Source organism: Hydra vulgaris, chromosome 08, assembly GCF_038396675.1.
Source record: "Hydra vulgaris chromosome 08, alternate assembly HydraT2T_AEP".
Classification (NCBI taxonomy): domain Eukaryota; kingdom Metazoa; phylum Cnidaria; class Hydrozoa; order Anthoathecata; family Hydridae; genus Hydra; species Hydra vulgaris.
Genome location: NC_088927.1, coordinates 5,939,668 through 5,958,444, shown reverse-complemented (window position 1 = coordinate 5,958,444; position 18,777 = coordinate 5,939,668). Strand labels below are relative to the sequence as shown.

Genomic DNA, 18,777 nt, shown 5'->3' with positions numbered 1-18,777 from the left:
TTAATAACGATCTTTAGCATTAATACATTTATTACCCAGTGTTTCTTCTGTTTCAAAGCTATAAAAGTTCATTTGAAAAGCTATTAATGTTTTTTTGAACTTTTGTTTAATAGTTTTTGATATTTAACTCATCAAAAGATATATTCAGATTAAAAATTTAATGATTTATTCAATTTTTTTTTCATTGATATGATTTACTGTTTTATTTTAAAAAACTGTTTTCTTTTAGAATAGAGAAACAGTTTTCTTTATCTTTAAGAATATTTATTTTGGTTATTAATCTTTTAAACTTATTATCAAATTTTTTTTAAAACTTATTAAAACGATGTCTTTCCAAAAGACGTTTTTTTTCTGACTCTGTCCAATGAAAGCACAAATAAGAATGATTTTATGGTCTGGAGCACAACAATAAGTTCACTTTCTATTTAAAGTGCAAAAGATCAGCCGGAGATCAACGTCTTATTCGCTGGAATGGTGGAATCAAAGACGAATAGAGGTAATATTGCGCTGTATTTCGGATGCAACATTGTTTTTCTCATTACAAAACATGACGTATAGGGGTAAATTATATTATTGACTTATTAATAATAATTTTTGCCATATAAATGATACTTTTGACTTGGCTATTAATTTTTGTTCTATAAACGATACACTTTTTCATTGATTCTTGCATTATTGTTGCAAAATGTCAAAATTCTGCCTAAAAAGAGCAAAAGAACAGCAATTTTCTAAAACCTCTGGAAATGATTTGAACTCATACCAAAACGTAAAAAAGCAATTATGAAAACGTGGCTTGTCACCAAAAAAGAGGGAAAATGGATGCAGGTTATTACCACTCATGTGAATCACTCATGAATAAGTTCATACATAAATATGCCTTGTTAGTGCAGTGGGTTATTTTTAGTGTAGTCAGAGAGTTCCTTACGGCCATTACCGATGAAAAGCCGGGTCTTTCACACACAGAACAGATTACTTTTATTTTTCATTTTTAAAGGTGAAAAAGCGCTTTCTTTGTGTCGAAGACAGGCAGAAAAAAGGAGCGGATATTGCCAATATTATTTGTGGTGTATTGATAAAAGTAATATATGACTTGCAGAATTGCCGCGGCCAAAGTTACAGCAAACCGCTTAAACATGACTAGAACTTATATTAGAGAACAAACGCTAACTTTACATTAGAAACCATTAGCCGTTTATGTTCATTGTAGCACCTATAGCTTTAATTTAGCTGGAGTACATGAGCTTGAAACTTGCGCTAAGACTTTTTTTTGATAATCTCCAACGTCTCTAAACATTCTTTAGCTGAGTCTGGCTAGATAAAAAATTCTGCAATAATCAACAGGATTCTTTCTTCACGAGATACTATTTTTATTACTAAGCATTCAGATGTTAAAAAAAAAACTATGTATACTTGGTTAGGTATTATGTTAAAAAAACACCATGTAAACTTGGTTACGCATTATGTTAAAAAAAATACTATGTATAGTTGGTTACGTATACTATGTCAAAAAAAAACAAACTTGGTTTGCTGCTATTAAAACAATTGTAAAACTACAAAGGAAAATTATTAATAACTTCAATCGGACAAAATAGGATTTTTTTTAGCTTGATTTAGTATGCTACCTTACCGCTGGAATGCTTAATCAAGCTAAGTTCTTGGTTAATTTTTTAAAATCGTTCGAAGTTTTGTGTTAAAAGGTTAGAAGCTTAACTTCTATCCTTTTAATACAAAACTTTACAATCGATACCGAAGTTATTCTTATTCAACAACTAACTAGCAATCCTGGACGCAAAATGCTCCCCGTTCAAAAAAGTCTTTGCTTCCTACTCCCGAAACTTAATGAGGTCTCAACAAAAAACTTTCAAAGGGTCTGTTTTTTTTTATCTACATACCTAAAATAATTCTTAATTAAATTTTTAATACAGTGCAATTATCTGCTGCAGAGGATGAACAATCTTAAAGTAAATTAAAATTCATTAAGAATTATTTTAGGTCCCTATGGGACAAGAACGGCTTTCGGATGTCAAAATGCAATCAGTTGAAAAGGAATTAAATAATTTCAAAGATTTATTAGAACAAACTGAAAACTCTTGTCTAAATAAAACCATAGTCAATAGAAGTTATACCTTCTATAACTCCTATTGACTGATAAAATTAATTAGAATATAAATAAGTATACTATATTTAAGTATATATTGATAATATTTTATTATAATTATTGTTTATAAGTATTAAGTTTATGAAAATGTTACCGTAAAATTATTTTAAAAGAATTAAAACACGACAATTAACAAAAAAATAAAAATAAATAAAAAAAAACAAAGTATATATACTAAAAACGTATGCTAAATACGCTTTTAATTTAAACTCTTTTTAAAATCACGCTTACTTAAAGGGAAGCTTATACGACGGTATGACGTCATGAAAGTTCTTAGCAACTCTGCACGGACGCAATCGTTGTTCACTCTTAAAAGTGCACTTAAAAGTGGGCACAGGACGTGTTTTAAACGCCTAATAAACGTATTAAAACGCATTAATATATTTTAGACGTTTAAAATACGTCTTGCGTCCACTGGGTCAGTTAATTTTTACGCATCCCTTTCAACTAATTTTAGACGTTTAAAATACGTCTTGCGTCCACTGGGCCAGTCAATTTTTATGCATCCCTTTCAACCAATTTTATGTAAACAATAACTATCATAATTCTTATAACTAATAATAACTTTAATAATTTAAATGTTTAATAATTTAATACAAATATAAGATTCAAAACATTGACTTGATTAAACATATTTAAAAAATATATTGTTCAATGATAATATGATTTTTTTTATTTATTAATATAAATGTTTAGTTTTAGAGAAACTGTTTCTTTATAAACATTAAATTTAATAATCTTTTTTTAAAATATATGATTTTCGCTTTTGCACTCAAAAAATGTGTTCATAAAATTCTAACATAAATAAAAATGGTAAAAGATTATTGTCCAATAAAAACACTTTCCGCAAGTCCAAATCCTAAACAACAAAACAAATTATGACAGGTCTAAAAAAAATAATTTTTAAAATGCGATAAATAATTTATTACGTGTAATATTTATTAAATATAAATATATATTTAAGGATCAAAAATTATATTATTTAATCAAAACAAAGTATTAATAAGTGTTTATAACTACTTTTATAGAATATTATTAGAGCTATACTAATATTTTTAATGATTAAAAATATTTTTAAAGATGTTTTTGCGTTTTTGTTTAAATTTGGAAATTAGAAACTGCTTAAACCACTCTGGTTAAAGCATAAAAAAAACATTTTGTTGATATCAATTATCAAGAAAATTTGTGATAAAGTTAACAACTTCTATTTATTTGTACGTCTTATATATACTATTATAAGTAATTAATATTATAAGTACGTTTTATCGTAATGACATGTGAAAACGAATAAAAAATAAAAATATCTAAAGAAAAATAAAACTGACTTAACATCTAAATATATAGGTTCTAAAATTATGAATGAAACAATGTAATTGTTAACTCCACATTCATCTTGAACTTGTCCAGATTATTGAGATATTTTTGTCATAGGTAGAAAAACCACTAGGCATTTTTTAATAAAAAAGAATTTCTCTTGATTGATATAACAATCACTGATTGGATAAATGGTGTTTGTACACTAAGAGACAAGTGAAAAAAGAAAGTTATCTAGTTATTGGTGCAAACAACCACCAATGGTGCCGCACCATGTATGTAAATTACACACCTGAAATCATGTATGGAGATTTAGGCAAGTTATGCTGGAGGGATAATGATCGAGTCTGATGGATCAAGAAATTAAGGTAAAACATTTCAAACAAACTTTAAATATAAATAAAAAATTCAACTCATAATGTGCATAAAGCTTTTTTAAGGCGGACCTTTGAGAGGATAGCTTTTCTCCAGACCTGTGTAGATAAATTTCCCCCGCTAACAACTACAGTTATATTTTTGAACTGCGTGTAATTTGAATCGGAGAAGTTGAAAAATTTAAATTCCATACTGTTATAGCATCACATCATGCTTAACTTCAAGCTTTTATTCACTTTTGCTATTTTGGTTTCAAAACATTCAAAGATTTCTTCTCGTCTACTCAACTTGAAAAAGTCTAGAAGATGTGAAAAATATATAAATGCTAATAATATGCTAAATTTTATTGTCCTTGGATTTTCAAAACGACAAGGACAAGTTCTAAATTGACACAAGATTTGCTATAAAAAGCATGATTAAAGATAATAAGATTTGACCTAGTAACTAATGCAGCTAATAGCTGCAGATAATAAGATTTGACCTTGTAAAAATATAACAACGTTTATACGTAGTTATCTGTCTAAGAAGCTAATTCATATTTTTATAGCTTATTTTGAGAATAAATAACAATAATCTGCCTTGAGAATAAAAATAAAGATGTCACAGCTAAAGCTGTATGGCTTACAAATAGGCACAACGAAGTTAAAAATTGGAAACAGAAAGTTGATTCATCTTTAAAATGATTGAATTAAGTGAAGAGTAATTTGAAATGATTGAAACCTGCTACAAATTAATGGCACCAGTATTCAAAACTTACAAAATTCTTGTATTATATATCCAAAATTTATTAGATTCAAACAGATATCAGATGTTGGTCTGTAATAAATGGTACAGCAGAATGAGACATAAAATTTGCTCAGGATAAAAATAAACCACGCCAATCTTCTTGTTGCAGATGATGGAATTAAGTTCAAAACTACTAAATTAATTGTTTTAAAAACCTTTAATATGGAAAACAGTATTTAACTATGTTAAAGAACTGTAATATTATAAAAACAAACTAAAAAATCTTATCTAAATAAAACTAATTAAAATATAAATTAGTAAACTATATTTTAGTATTTATCAACAATATTTTATTATAATTATTATTTATAAATTTTAACAAACCTTTGAGGTATTCTTCTTGACAAAAGAGTGGTGCGACAGTACTTGTCATCACATACTAAAAAGATCAACCATGATTTCAAAAACAGCATTATGAAAATTAAAATAAAATTCAGTCATTACAAAAAAATCACTAACTCAGCCTTCAGAATTAGGGTCGCACTCGGCAATGCCGACCTAACTGCCGATTTAAAAGTGTTTGAGGTCGACAAAAATTTGCTGGCCTTGTTTCTGTTTTATGGTAACCCCCTTGTGTCAAATTTTTTTTACCGACCTGATATCGACCTCTAACAGTTTGGGGTCATTTTTCCTAATTCCGAGAGTTACTAAATTAAAATTAATTATGAAATAGCCAATAGTCAAAAATGAATTCGCAGTAAATTAGTTTATTACAACAAAAATCAATGCAACCCTTTATTTTATCTCAATACAAATATTGAGCAAATTTTAAAAGTTAAAAAAAAAATGAAATTGTTTTGTAAAAAATTGTAAAGAACCTCAAAGCAAGATTCTGCATAAAACTGTCGCAAATCAGTCCCAGTACAATATTCCAAAAACCAACGAAGTGGTAAAAGGTGCTGAGTAGGATCTATCCTAAAGTAAATAAATTTTTTAAAAATTTTATGTAAATACAAAAATAAAGTAAATGCAATTATAAAAGTACCATTCTGCAAGAAAATCTTCAACCATATGATGCAATCTCTTAGGATTTACAAGAACATGTTCAACTGGTTCTGGAATCATTCCCTCATAGTAGTAAAGAACTGGATGAAGAAAATTAGATTTATGAGCTTGTTGAGCTTCACCTGTTGCACGGTCTTCTCTGAAAGGATCAGAGCTAAAGAAAAAATTAAGTATACACTATGTTCTATATATTTATAAAAAATGATTTGGTTATATAAAAATAAAAAATAATATATACATATATATATATATATATATATATATATATATATATATATATATATCGAGTTCGATCCCCACCATGTCCCTGGTAGTACCGCGCTCAACTTGTTTCTCCGCGCAGCGGCCTTGTTCGTCAAGGTTTGTGTTTCGGAGTTATAGAGTTGAGAGAGGGTTATAACTACTATTAAGTAGCCTCCTCATCTGTAATGGCTTTATCGGCCTTGAGGAGGTAAATAACAAAAAAAAAAAAATATATATATATATATATATATGTATTTGTATATGTATATATATGTATATATATATATTTATGCTTATTTTTTAACTTAAGTATATAATATATTTATGTATATTTTTTAATTTATGCATATATAATATATTTATAAATAATTTTTAAATCTTTTTGTTTTAACACATCCTCTAAAAAAAATAGTTTAAAAAGTTTTTAGAGATTTTATTTTTTAAAAAAATTTTTAACCCAGGACTTAATAATAGTAATAACCCAGGACTTAATATTAATCTTTAACCCAGGACTTAATAATAATAATAAACAGCAAAATAAAAGCATTTATTAATCAATTAATTTATTAAGCATTAATTTCATTTGATAATATAAAAAATTATAAAAAAAAACCTTTAAAATAAGTAAAACATTTAAAAAGATCTCCAAATGATTATTTATTTATTCAAATTCAACTTTTCAACTATAAGCTAAATTTAGTTTCCATTATATTTCAACTATAAGCTAAACTTAGTTTCCATTATATTTCAACTTTTTTTTTTTTTTTTTTTTTTAGATTATTCACCTCCCCAAGGCCCGAGGGGGGCCATTACAGTCGAGGAGGCTACTCATTTTTTTTTGTGTTTTTATTTTTTAGTTGTTATTCGTGGTGCAACCCTCTCTCAACTCTTTAACTCCGAAACACGAACCTTGCCGAGCAAGGCCGCTGCGCGGAGAAAGTAAGTTGAGCGCGGTACTTCCAGGGACGTGGTGGGAGTCGAACTCCGAACCTCTCGCTTACAAAGCGAGCGCTCTTACCACTACACCACTACCGCACTTACTTACACCACTTACACCACTACCGCAACTATAAGCTAAACTTAGTTTCCATTATATTTCAACTATAAGCTAAATTTAGTTTCCATTACTTTTCAACTATAAGCTAAACTTAGTTTCCGTTATATTTCAACTATAAGCTAAACTTAGTTCCCATTTTATTTCAACTATAAGCTAAATTTAGTTTCCATTATATTTCAACTATAAGCTAAATTTAGTTTCCATTACTTTTCAACTATAAGCTAAACTTAGTTTCCGTTATATTTCAACTATAAGCTAAACTTAGTTCCCATTATATTTCAACTATAAGCTAAATTTAGTTTCCATTATATTTCAACTATAAGCTAAACCTAGTTTCCATTATATTTCAACTATAAGCTAAACTATAAGCTAAACTTAGTTTCCAATATAAATCATTAAATTATAAAAACTTGACAACAATAAAAAAGCTTGAGCAACTTTAAGCACACACGCAGTTTATAATATTTTTTATTTGAATAATTAAAATTATTTTATAAACAAACAAAATTAGATAAATTTTCTAACCCAGGCCCAGAAAAGTTTCTTCCATATTCTAATCTTACTACAATTCCTTTTTCAAAAGATTTACCAGTATGCTCTAAAAGTTTTAAAAAGAAATTTTATTTAAGAAAAAAAAATTCAAAGAAAATAACATCATTATAGTTAACAAATAAAAATGGTAAAAATAAAATACTTTCGAATTCAGACAATATTCCTATAGGAAGATCTTCAAAGTACTCAAAAAATTTGTTTTCACCTGCAAATAAAATAAGTGCACTAATATAAACACTAAATGTTTTGAAAATTTAAGATTGCAATAAACTAAATAATATACTTACGGAAAACAATAACATCACAAAATGAAGATGTCATTTGATATATTCCCTAAATATAAATCAAATCAATAAATAATATAAAATAAAGCAGTTTTAAGTGGGCTTATCAAAATCTAAAACCTTTGATAATGTAGTCATTAACATATTAAGAATATATTTACTGTTTTTTTAAAGTCATTAATGTTATATTACATTATTTTATTCATTTATGGGAATTGCCACCTTCGAATCAAACTCAAAAAATGTGCTTAAAATCTTACTTTTTTTTTGAATGTTTTTTTATTCAGGAGATTATAAAACTAAATACCTACAATGAAACTAAAAATATAATACAACTTACGAAAAATTTATGAAGCAATAAAAAACACAAATAAATTAAAGATAAAACTCAATAAAGACAAAAAAACACACGAATAAGCCAAAACACAACTAAAAAGACTAAAAAACACAAGCTAGGACACAGTTTATTGAAGATGCAGAAATTGATTCATTAAGGCGTTTTAACTAAAACTTCAAAAGCAATTAAGCAGTTTTTTAGAATTTAGCTAGAAATACAGAAAAATAATATAACTAAAATAAAATTCAATACCGATCCTTCATTTATACGCTTTATCAGAAAATTCATTAGATCTTTTAATGGTAATACTATAGATGGCCATCGAACACCATGGTTTCGCCACTCAAGAATATGATGTAAAGCACGAACTTAAAATAATTTATGGTTAAAATTTTTTTATAAATTATTAATGAAACAAAACATAAAATAAAAAAAGAAATAAAACAGAAAGTACTTATACAAATACCTGTGTATCGAAAACCATGAATAAAACCTCCTGCTGACTTGCGAAAATCAATAGAATGTGTTGCAACTCCAGCTATTAAAATAATTTAACATGATAATAAATAAAAATATATTTCAACTACATAATAACATACGCATTTACATAACAACATGTTTGTTGTTATTATTTAACACAATGATAATGGCGTATGTATTGCATGATTGCGCAGAAATAGGTGAGTTTGAATTTTTCTTTTACGTCAACTCTTGCAATTTTACAACAAGAATCAGCCAATATCGAGATAAAAGTTTATATTTTTTTAAGAACAAAAATGGCCAGCAACTGAAACAAATAAAAAAGCATTTCATCCAAACTTAAAAAAATAATAAATATTAACATTTCTATTAATTGCAATACTTTATGAAGATGCATTAAGATATTTTATCTTGATTGTTTAAAAACAATCAAGATACAACTATAAGCTAGCATACAAAGGACTGAAAAACCAGTTTCAAAAAATAATCACAAATGAAATATAATCTTGTAAAACACCGCATTCAGTACAAATGTTACAATTAAAATTAAACTTTGTTTTTTAATCCTAATCGACCAGCATTTTCCAAAATATCTACAATCTACACAAAGCGCCCCATAGAAACAATTTAAGATAAGCTACTCATGCATGTCATACACCAAATCCGTCATCAACCAGCACAACAAGATTATTTCATACAGTGATAAAAAGGCATCAACAAAATCTGCAAATGCATTAAAAAATTCATTTTTCTACTAAAATAATCAATGATTATCAAGCTGCATTGTTTACCAGACCACTGTAAGCTCAGATAACATTGAATATAAAGATTAACTGTATATTGACATATGCGAAACCCCTTTTAAATAAAAAACCTATTTAAAATCATTTAATACAATTAAGTACAAAAATGACACTGAATTATCTAATACAAGAAATGTTATATTATATAAAATGAAGGAAATATAGAAATATTTTATAGGAACTATGGGAAAATAAAGAAAATAACTCAACACCTTTAATTAATGTTATATAAAATGTTATAAGCATTATCTTACATAAAAAATTTGTCATCTTAAATGAGAAATTTATCTAAATTATTTTACAAAAGAGACAACCTACTAAACAAATAAGACGATCTTTGAAGGTAGACATAAAAATAAAACTATTTTTATATCATTCAATACTGTTGATTAGCTTTCCATTTTGTCTTCTTTTATTAAAAACATCAGAACTTGCTCGATTGTAGTTTGCAACTTATTTGCAATTTTTTAATGGTTTGTACTTTATGGCTGATAATTGACAATAGACATGGAATTTTAAGTACCATATAAAGTTTTTTTTCTACATACATATATATATATATATATATATATATATATATATATATATATTTATATATCTATATATCTATATATCTATATATCTATATATCTATATATATCTATATATATCTATATATATATATATATATATATATATATATATATATATATATATATATATATATATATATATATATATATATATATATATGTATGTATATATATGTTTTTTTTCTACATATATATATATTTATATATCTATATATCTATATATCTATATATCTATATATATATATATATATATATGTATGTATATATATATATATATATATATATATATATATATATATATATATATATATATATATATATATATATATATATATATATATATATTTAACATATATATACAGCAAACAATAAATAAAACTCTAAAAATAGTAAATATTGTGTTAATCAAATGAAATAAACTTTTCTTACTAAAATACATGTTTTTTGAAACAGTTGATTCATATAATGGAGTTATTTCAGGAAACTTTGTTTTGGGTGCATAAACCTTTGGTCTCACATCTTTATTGAATATGCTACGATCAAACTAAACATTTTTATCAAGATAGCTATAATTATATATGCTTCACTGTAACAAGATCTATAAATATTTTTATCTTTATTTAGACTAAAAAAGTGCATTGCAGAAGTTCAAATACTTTTGCTAGCATTAACACACATTAAAGAGAAAAATTCTTTCGTATAGAAAAAAAGATTTTACATTCGAACTTTATTTTCATCAAAATTAGTTAACAGGGCGAGGGTTCTAATTACCTGCTGATGGTCTGAAAAAAATTCAATAAAAACTTAATGGAAATTTAATTACTAAACCCGTCTCCATTTTTTTTTTTTGAAGTTTATAATTTTACGATGATAAGTTATAAAGTATTGAGCATCAAAGTATTGAACATTAATCATTAACTCAAAACAAAAGATTTGAAAGATTTTGAAAGAAACTTCTTTTTATCAAGTTTTAAATGTCGGGATTGTCCTTTACAACGGATTTAACCATGTCATTAAGAACAGTAAGTCATTTTATTTCTGATATATGGTCTGATTTTATTACCACTCTTAAGGAACAAGCAGAACTATTTGCAAAACATTCATTATTACTTTATAAGTATTGTAAAGTCACCCTGTAGTATTGCTGATTACTATTATCTTTGTTATTTTTGTCTGATTAGTTTTGTGTTCTGGTGTAAAAATTTTTTTAATTTGAAATAGATTGGTTTTATAAAAACAATGTAGCCACGAGTTACAGAAAAGAAAAGAAGAATATACATCACAATTATAAAACTTGTCATAGGTAATAATGAATATTTTAATTAATTATTATTTAGATTTAGGTTTTATGCTATATCTTACTTTTATTTATGTTTTTGTAAAATATATTTTAGCTCTGTGTTCCATTGCCTCAAATAATGGGCAGTCTACAGTCAGCTAGATTTTATTAAAATCATCTACCTAAGAACTATTCTGGTCAAGTTTACCTAAAAAAAAATTACAGCAGAATACTTTTTATAATAATAAGACAATTATATTATTCGCTATTTTAAAAAGAAAGAAATTAAGAATAAGAAAACAAGAGAAAAAAGTTTAAAAAAAGTTTTCATAAGTCTTACTTGAAATTTTCATAAGTTCATAAGAAATATTCATATGTTTTTACTTGAAATTTTCATAAGTTTTTATAGGGATTGCATCTCGAAATTCAAAATTCCGGAATTCATTTTCATAATATTGTTTTGAATTCCGAAAATTTTTCCAGCGAATTCCGAAATTAAAATTAATATTTTTGTGCTCTCTCCAACTCTTAAATTGTGTTTTTGTTTCTGTATATATAAATATTCTACATTCTAATTCTATAAGAAGAAATAAAGAAAACAATTGTAAATTACAGTTATCCTGCATAATACAAGTAGACATAGAGAAAATATTCTTAAATTGCAGTTAATGGTTTCATGTCTTCATTTCATATATACATACAATAATTTTTATATTTGGTATAACCTGTTCATGTTCGCGTCTTATATTTTACACAACAGTGTTGAGATTTGCTTATTGGAGTGCGGTGTGTATTGAATTATTTGGATCAATATTTTTTAAATAGGTAAGCAAATAATAGCAGGAATAATAGCAGTTTTAATTTAACAAAATTATTTGATAACTATTTAATTTTAATTTTGTTTTGTTTAACAAGTTAAATTATTATCAAAAGTACATCCTAAAATGTCTTCAAAGGAAAGTTATTCGGAATACATAAAGCAACGTAAAAATCAAAATTCTGTTTGGATTCTTTTTTTAAGAGGATCAAAAAAACTAACAGCAAAATGTAAAATATGTTATGAAATAGTAGAAACCGCTGGTTCAACAACACAATATTAATGTATTAAAACGGGATGTCATGCAAGATGAAGGTCCAGAAAGCAGTGCATAAAAATGATGATCACAAAATATTTATTCAACAAAAAAGGTGAACCATTTTTTGCAATTGTATCACGAATTTGTGTCTTAGATAATATGCCATTCAACGTTTTCTGTATGTCTATCGATTTGAGAAATTTGTTTTTAGCTAGATGCGCTCGAGATTATCTATTACCAAAATCACCTAACTCGATTCGCAAAATGATTTTAGAATACGCACAAAAAATGCAGGCTAAAATGATGCAAAAAAATTTAAAAGCAGATGGAACAAGATTTTGCTTAACTCTAGATGAATGGACGTCTTCAAGAAACCGATGTTATTTAAATGTGAATGTCCATAGCAAGAAAGTTTTGGAATTTAGGTTTAGTACCTGTTAAAGGATGTAAAGATATTACGTCTATAATATATACATTTGATTGATGGGGTAGCTGTGATGCAAAAAGTTGGACGGTTTTTACTATGTAATCAGCAGTTGTGCTTTGCACATGCGGTACATTTAGCTGTAATTAATGTTCTGTATAATAATTCGAATACAACTGAATTGGTGGCTAACACATATACAGAAAATGTTAGTGTAGAAAATCAAGTAAGTGACTTCGATGAATTGGATGAAGAATACATTGAAGGTGAAAATGTTGGCTTGATTGAACAAACTTGTAATGAAGCTGAGCTTGTTGAGACTGAAAAATTTGGATATAGTTTTCTCATTAAAAAAGTTCATTCAATTGTAAAGAAATTTCGTTTTTCGAGAACATCAAATGATATTCTTCAAGTATACAAGAATTTGGAAAACAATTGAAACTTATTATGGACACTATAACTAGATGGAATAGCTTAGTCGAAACGCTTGAAAGGTTTAACACCATAAAACTTTGAACGCCAATTTATATATAAAAGAATGCTTAAAAAAACGCCTTTTGCCATTTATTAGAAAGCATGAAATGTCTTCAATATTTTGATCTGAATTCTGGTCTGGAGTAGTGAATTGGCTACAATTCACTACTCCAAGAAGTCTCTAGAATGGTATGAACAAAATGGCCTTGAATTTGCACCTTCAAAAGCAAATCCTCCAAATTGTCATGAGCAGCAAGTTATTGGTCAATTATAAAAGGAATCTTATTGAAAAGTAAGAAATTACCTACAAATAAAAAAGATTTTAAGAAAAAATCAAAGCAAGATCCAGCTGATGTCAAGTACTCGCAAAAATATTTGGTTTCTATCTAAGCGTCCAATAAAAAAATATGTATACATATATTTGTATACATATTTACAAGTATGTAAAGTATATTTGAGGTAAAATACTTTGTTGTAATAATATGAAGACTCTTGTACCTGTTTCAGTGCTCAATATTATTAAATCATAAAGCTAAATATATATATATATATATATATATATATATATATATATATATATATATATATATATATATATATATATACATAATATAAAAATTTACCAGGCGGTAAGTTTCAAAATTTACTGCCTGGTAAATTTTGAAATTTTCTTTGAAGTAAAATTTTTCTACTAATTAACTATTTTTCTACTGCTTATTAAATAATATTGAAGTAAGGAGTAAGTATAGAAATGGTGTGGAATAGATTTACCAAGATTTTGTACGGGTCCGAACAGCTAGTACACGTTAATGTAAAAAGTACCAAATATTATTTAAGAACCATTCTAATATTCATTAATATAAAGCAAAATAACAAAAAAATGTTGTTTGTCTAATTAATATACAATAATAATATTTAGTCATTAATATACAAAGTAAATTAACAATCATTATTTTAAGAACCAGCCAAGTATTCAATAATATAAAAAGTAAATTAACAAAATGATGTTTTAAGAACCAGACTAATTTTTATTAACATACAAAGTAAAATGACAAAAAAATACTTTAAATCCAGTGCATCTAATGACTGTATCATAAGTTTGTCGTGTTGCTAAATCTCCAGCTAAATAAAATAATTATAAATTAAATAAAATCAACCAATTAAAATCAATAAAATCAAATCATTTTTGACAAACAAATCTTACAATATTAACAAACCAATCAAATCATTTTTAACAAACAAATTTTACAATTTTAACAAACCAATCAAATCATTTTTAACAAACAAATCTTACAATTTTGACAAACCAATCAAATCATTTTTAACAAAAAAATCTTACGATTTTAACAAACCAAACAAAACATTTTTAACAAAAAAGTCAATTTTAACAATGAGTTATTGTTATCAAGCAATTTAATACAATTCTAAATACCTATTTTCATTGTTTATGAGAAATTATACAGCTCCTGATATTTCAGGAAAAATCAGGTCAAGATAATCAGTGATGGATCCAGGATTTTTTGGTGGTGGTGAAGGGGAGGTTAGTTGAAATATTTTTGTATTTTAGACCACATTTGCGTCTCCTAACAAAAAAGGTTCTTGATTTCTAAGATACTTTAAGACTTTCAGATTCTGGGGTGGGTGGGGGGGGGGGAAGGGGAGGGAGAAGGAGGGTGGAAGCATAACCCCATTGGATATGTCGCTGAAGATAATAATTATGATCACCCAGCTACTGATAACAATTTACAATTTTGTTGCATTGCAGGAAGTGCATTTTTAGACAAAGACTGAGAGATTTTTAAATTGATTTGAAAAGAGTTAACTTTTACTTAAAATATTTTGTGGCTTTTGATTAAGTAAAGACTACAATAAAAATGATCTAGGACAACCAATCACATTTAGAAAGCCTCAAGCTACTCTCATTTAGAAAGCCTCCAGCTTTTAAACTTTATGGTAAGCAGAAAATTTCTGTTGACTATCATTGCACTCCTTTTTTTATAGACAAATGAAGATGTAAGCTAATGTAACACTAGTTTCTACCTAGGATGATCATTACTGGATTGATTTAACTCATTGGGTTTTTCTTGAACCTCCATGAGAATAGTAATGCAACTCTTTCTATTTTCTTCTTATGACATCTTTAAAGTTCAGATTAATGGTTCTAGCGTTGGCTGGTAGTAAGGTTTCCAAATTATTGTCGTAAGTCTTAGAGTAGCTGATTCCATCAACAGATGTAAAATATTAGAATACTACCATTCAATTTTAGCATAAATGATATCCCTCTTAGTTTTTTTGGCGTGTATTCTTGGAGCCACATAAGAAGCCTCTTGTAATGAATTTGAACCTGCAAACTCATTACAATGATATTTCCGATCAAATTGATGAAGCTTATGTGAATTTTTTTTTTAAGCCTGTTATGAATAAGATCTTTCCTTGTATAGGGTATACTGGAAAGTTATTATTATTGTATCATACTTTTTTATTGCAGTATTAAATTTATCCTTAATGAACAAAAATCTTTTCCAATACCATAAAAAATTATTTCCAATAACCTAAAGGGTACCTCAAGAATCCATCTTTGGTACCATGTTGTTTCTTAATGATTTAATAACTTTACAGACAATCTTAATCAATCTTCAATCTTATTTCTCTAAATCTTAATCAATCCTTTAATGTGGCCAATGATACAAACTATATACTCTATCTATAATAAAAAGTTTTTACTTTTTGATTGCATAGAACAGAATCACAAAACTTTTAACAACCAATGATATTGCTACAACTTTTAAGAAATAATTTTTCAGTTGTAACATAAATTTTATTATAAATAAAAGGCAAACTATGAAATTTTTTTTTTTTTATTAATAAAACAAAATTTTTATATTGCATAAAAACATAAATAAAAAAAAATATAAAAAAATGTTATTGCTACAACTTTTAACAATCAATGTTGTTGCTATAACTTTTAACAATCAACGTTGTTGTAACAACTTTAATCAATCAATGTTGCTGCTACAACCTTTAACAATGTTGTTGTTACAACTTTTAACAATTAACTTTTTTGTGTTGTAACATAAATTTTTTATTATAAACTGAATGCAAATCATGAAAGTTATTCTCTATTTTTTTAATTTTTTTTTACATCTTCGTTTCCAACAAGGCTGCAAGCAACCACTATTAGAGTTGGAAGTTACTGGAAGAAAAAAGATGAAGTTTATAGAGCAAGATAACGATTGACAAATGACTTAAAAGATTGCAAATTATATGAACCAGGAGAGAAAGTCAAAGGAAACGAAATTCAAAGAAAAAAATGTTCAAGGAAAATAACTACACAAATAAGCAATTTTGTACTTACTTACTCCATACAAGGATGGATTTGAGATTTATAGAGATAAAGAATAGAATCAAGAGTAGGAAAGTGTTGAGCTCAATAAGGAGATGCAACCTTAGCAGATGCTAATTTTGCAATGGATTTGATTTAATGTTTTCTAAAAAGATGCTAATTAATGCTAGAAGATGAAGAGTAGATGACTCATCGAGTATATTACCGTTCATAAATATAGGAAGATCTAAATTATTGTGATAACAATTGGCTGAAAAAATTGAGTTTTATCTGAATTAAAGTTCATCAGCCACTGTGAGCCACATGCTGTAGCAGAAGTGAGATCCTTTTCAAGCTTAAATGCCCCCTCCAAGCGATCAGAGAGTGTTGGCATCTTATCATGACAAGAATAAATGGTAGTATCATTAGCAAACAATGCCACCATAGATGTGAGAATATTTGGAAGATCGTTAATGTAAATTAAAAAGAGTATAGGGTCAAGAATTGAACCTTGAGGAACCACTGAAGTTACAAAATAAGAAGAGTGCTGTCCATCAAGGACAACTTTTATACTACAATTGGAAAGGAGGGATTCAATAATCTTAAAGATGTTACCAGATACACCATAAGAAGAAAGCTTATGGAGAAGACCAGCATGCCAAACTTTATCAAAAGCTATTGAAATGTCAAGAGCAATGGCCTTAACCTCTCCACATTTATCTAATGCACAATAAAACCTATCGGTTATTGTTAGCAAAACAAGAAGATCAAAATCCATATTGATGATCAGAAAGTAAGTTATTAGATTCAAGATGAGAGATTAAGTGTTTGTTAAGTAAAGATTCAAAAAACTTACCTATGATAGAAAGAAGACTAATGGGATGATAGTTAGACAAATCAGATCACTCTGCAGAATTTTTGAAAATAGGGATAACAGATGCCGCTTTCCAGCAGGCTGGAAAACAAGACTTTGATAAGCACTTGTTGAATAGTTTTGAAAGTACAGATGACAGCTCCGGAGAACACTTCTGCAAGACTATAACAAGTATGTTGTCTGGGCTACAAGCTATAGAAGAGTCTAAGCAGGAAATCACTTTAGATACATAAGATGGAGTGATAAGAATGTCAAGCAATGGATCAACCTGTTTGATGGCTATATCAGGTAGAACGCAACAAGTGGAATCAAGAGATGATATTGATGAAAAGTTCTTAGCAAACAATTCAGCTTTGTCTTTAGGTGAGGTGACAAAGTCTAAACCATTTAAGAGAGGTGGAATTACAGATTTGCCCTTATTATTGATACTAATAAAGAATCTCCAGAATGCATGAGAGCCTAATTTTTGTGGTGAAATGCGAGATTTCATGACCTGAGAATAGCGGGCTTTGGTGTTAGACAAAACATTTTTACAATGATTTCTAGCAATAATAAACAGATGTTTGTTTTCTGGAGAATTGTCTTGCTGATAGATATAGAAGTAAAGGTTTCGATTGGCAATTGCAGCAGCACAATGTGAGGAAAACCATGGAGAGTGAGGCTTGGCCTGGAATTGTTGAGAGGGAATAAAAGATTGCATGCCAGTCTGAAACTACGAAGTTATGTAAGAAGCACATTTGTCAACAGGAAGACGAAAGATTTCTATCCAAGGGCCATCACGAAGACACAAAGAAAATCACGGAAAGAGTCCCAGTCAGCTTTAAGGTAGTAAGAGGTACAATGATAGGTGGATTCAGATGATGAAGAAGAATGAGATTATAGTTTTAGAGAGATCAAACTGTGGTCAGAAGCACCTAAGGGTGAATGTGGAGAAACTGAGCACTGACTAGGATCAGAAACAAGACATAAGTCGAGTAGAGAAGGTAAATGATTCGGGTTGTCTGGAAAGTGAGTTGGAAAATTGACTATTTGAATTAGAGATTGAGAAAGGCAAAAGTTGAGGGCCTTAATGCCAGCAGAGTCACTGGTAATCGAGCCAAGCCATTCAGTGTGATGGGCATTAAAGTCACCAACAACAACAATATTGGTTGATGGATAAAGGGAGAGGGCTAGGTCAATTTGATCAGAAATAACATCAAAAAGAGTGCAGTCTTGAGATGAAGGAGAGCAATATAGAACAAAGAGAAAGGCGATAGAGTGAAGTGATGCTAAACGAAAGCTCATAAAAGAGTAGTCTCTGGATTCAAACCTAGTTTTGCGACAAATGTGTGAATTTTTAGGAATATAAAAGCCCAGGCAAAG

The 18,777-nt window shown here is 27.6% G+C and overlaps 1 protein-coding gene across 1 annotated transcript in view; it reads right to left on the bottom strand.

The window, feature by feature from the left end:
• Positions 1-2,703: 2,703 nt before the first annotated feature.
• The window catches only part of LOC100205170 (FAD-dependent oxidoreductase domain-containing protein 2), a 58,915-nt gene continuing 42,841 nt past the window's right edge, over positions 2,704-18,777 (bottom strand). Inside the window, exons 12-22 of the mRNA XM_065802729.1 lie at positions 14,283-14,341; positions 10,396-10,510; positions 8,578-8,649; positions 8,364-8,479; positions 7,778-7,823; positions 7,633-7,695; positions 7,464-7,536; positions 5,619-5,792; positions 5,452-5,548; positions 4,958-5,012; positions 2,704-3,017 (exon numbers count right to left, since the gene is read on the bottom strand). Coding sequence (XP_065658801.1) covers positions 2,980-3,017; positions 4,958-5,012; positions 5,452-5,548; positions 5,619-5,792; positions 7,464-7,536; positions 7,633-7,695; positions 7,778-7,823; positions 8,364-8,479; positions 8,578-8,649; positions 10,396-10,510; positions 14,283-14,341 — 908 coding nt within the window. The 3' untranslated portion in view covers positions 2,704-2,979. The remainder of the gene's footprint in view (positions 3,018-4,957; positions 5,013-5,451; positions 5,549-5,618; positions 5,793-7,463; positions 7,537-7,632; positions 7,696-7,777; positions 7,824-8,363; positions 8,480-8,577; positions 8,650-10,395; positions 10,511-14,282; positions 14,342-18,777) is intronic.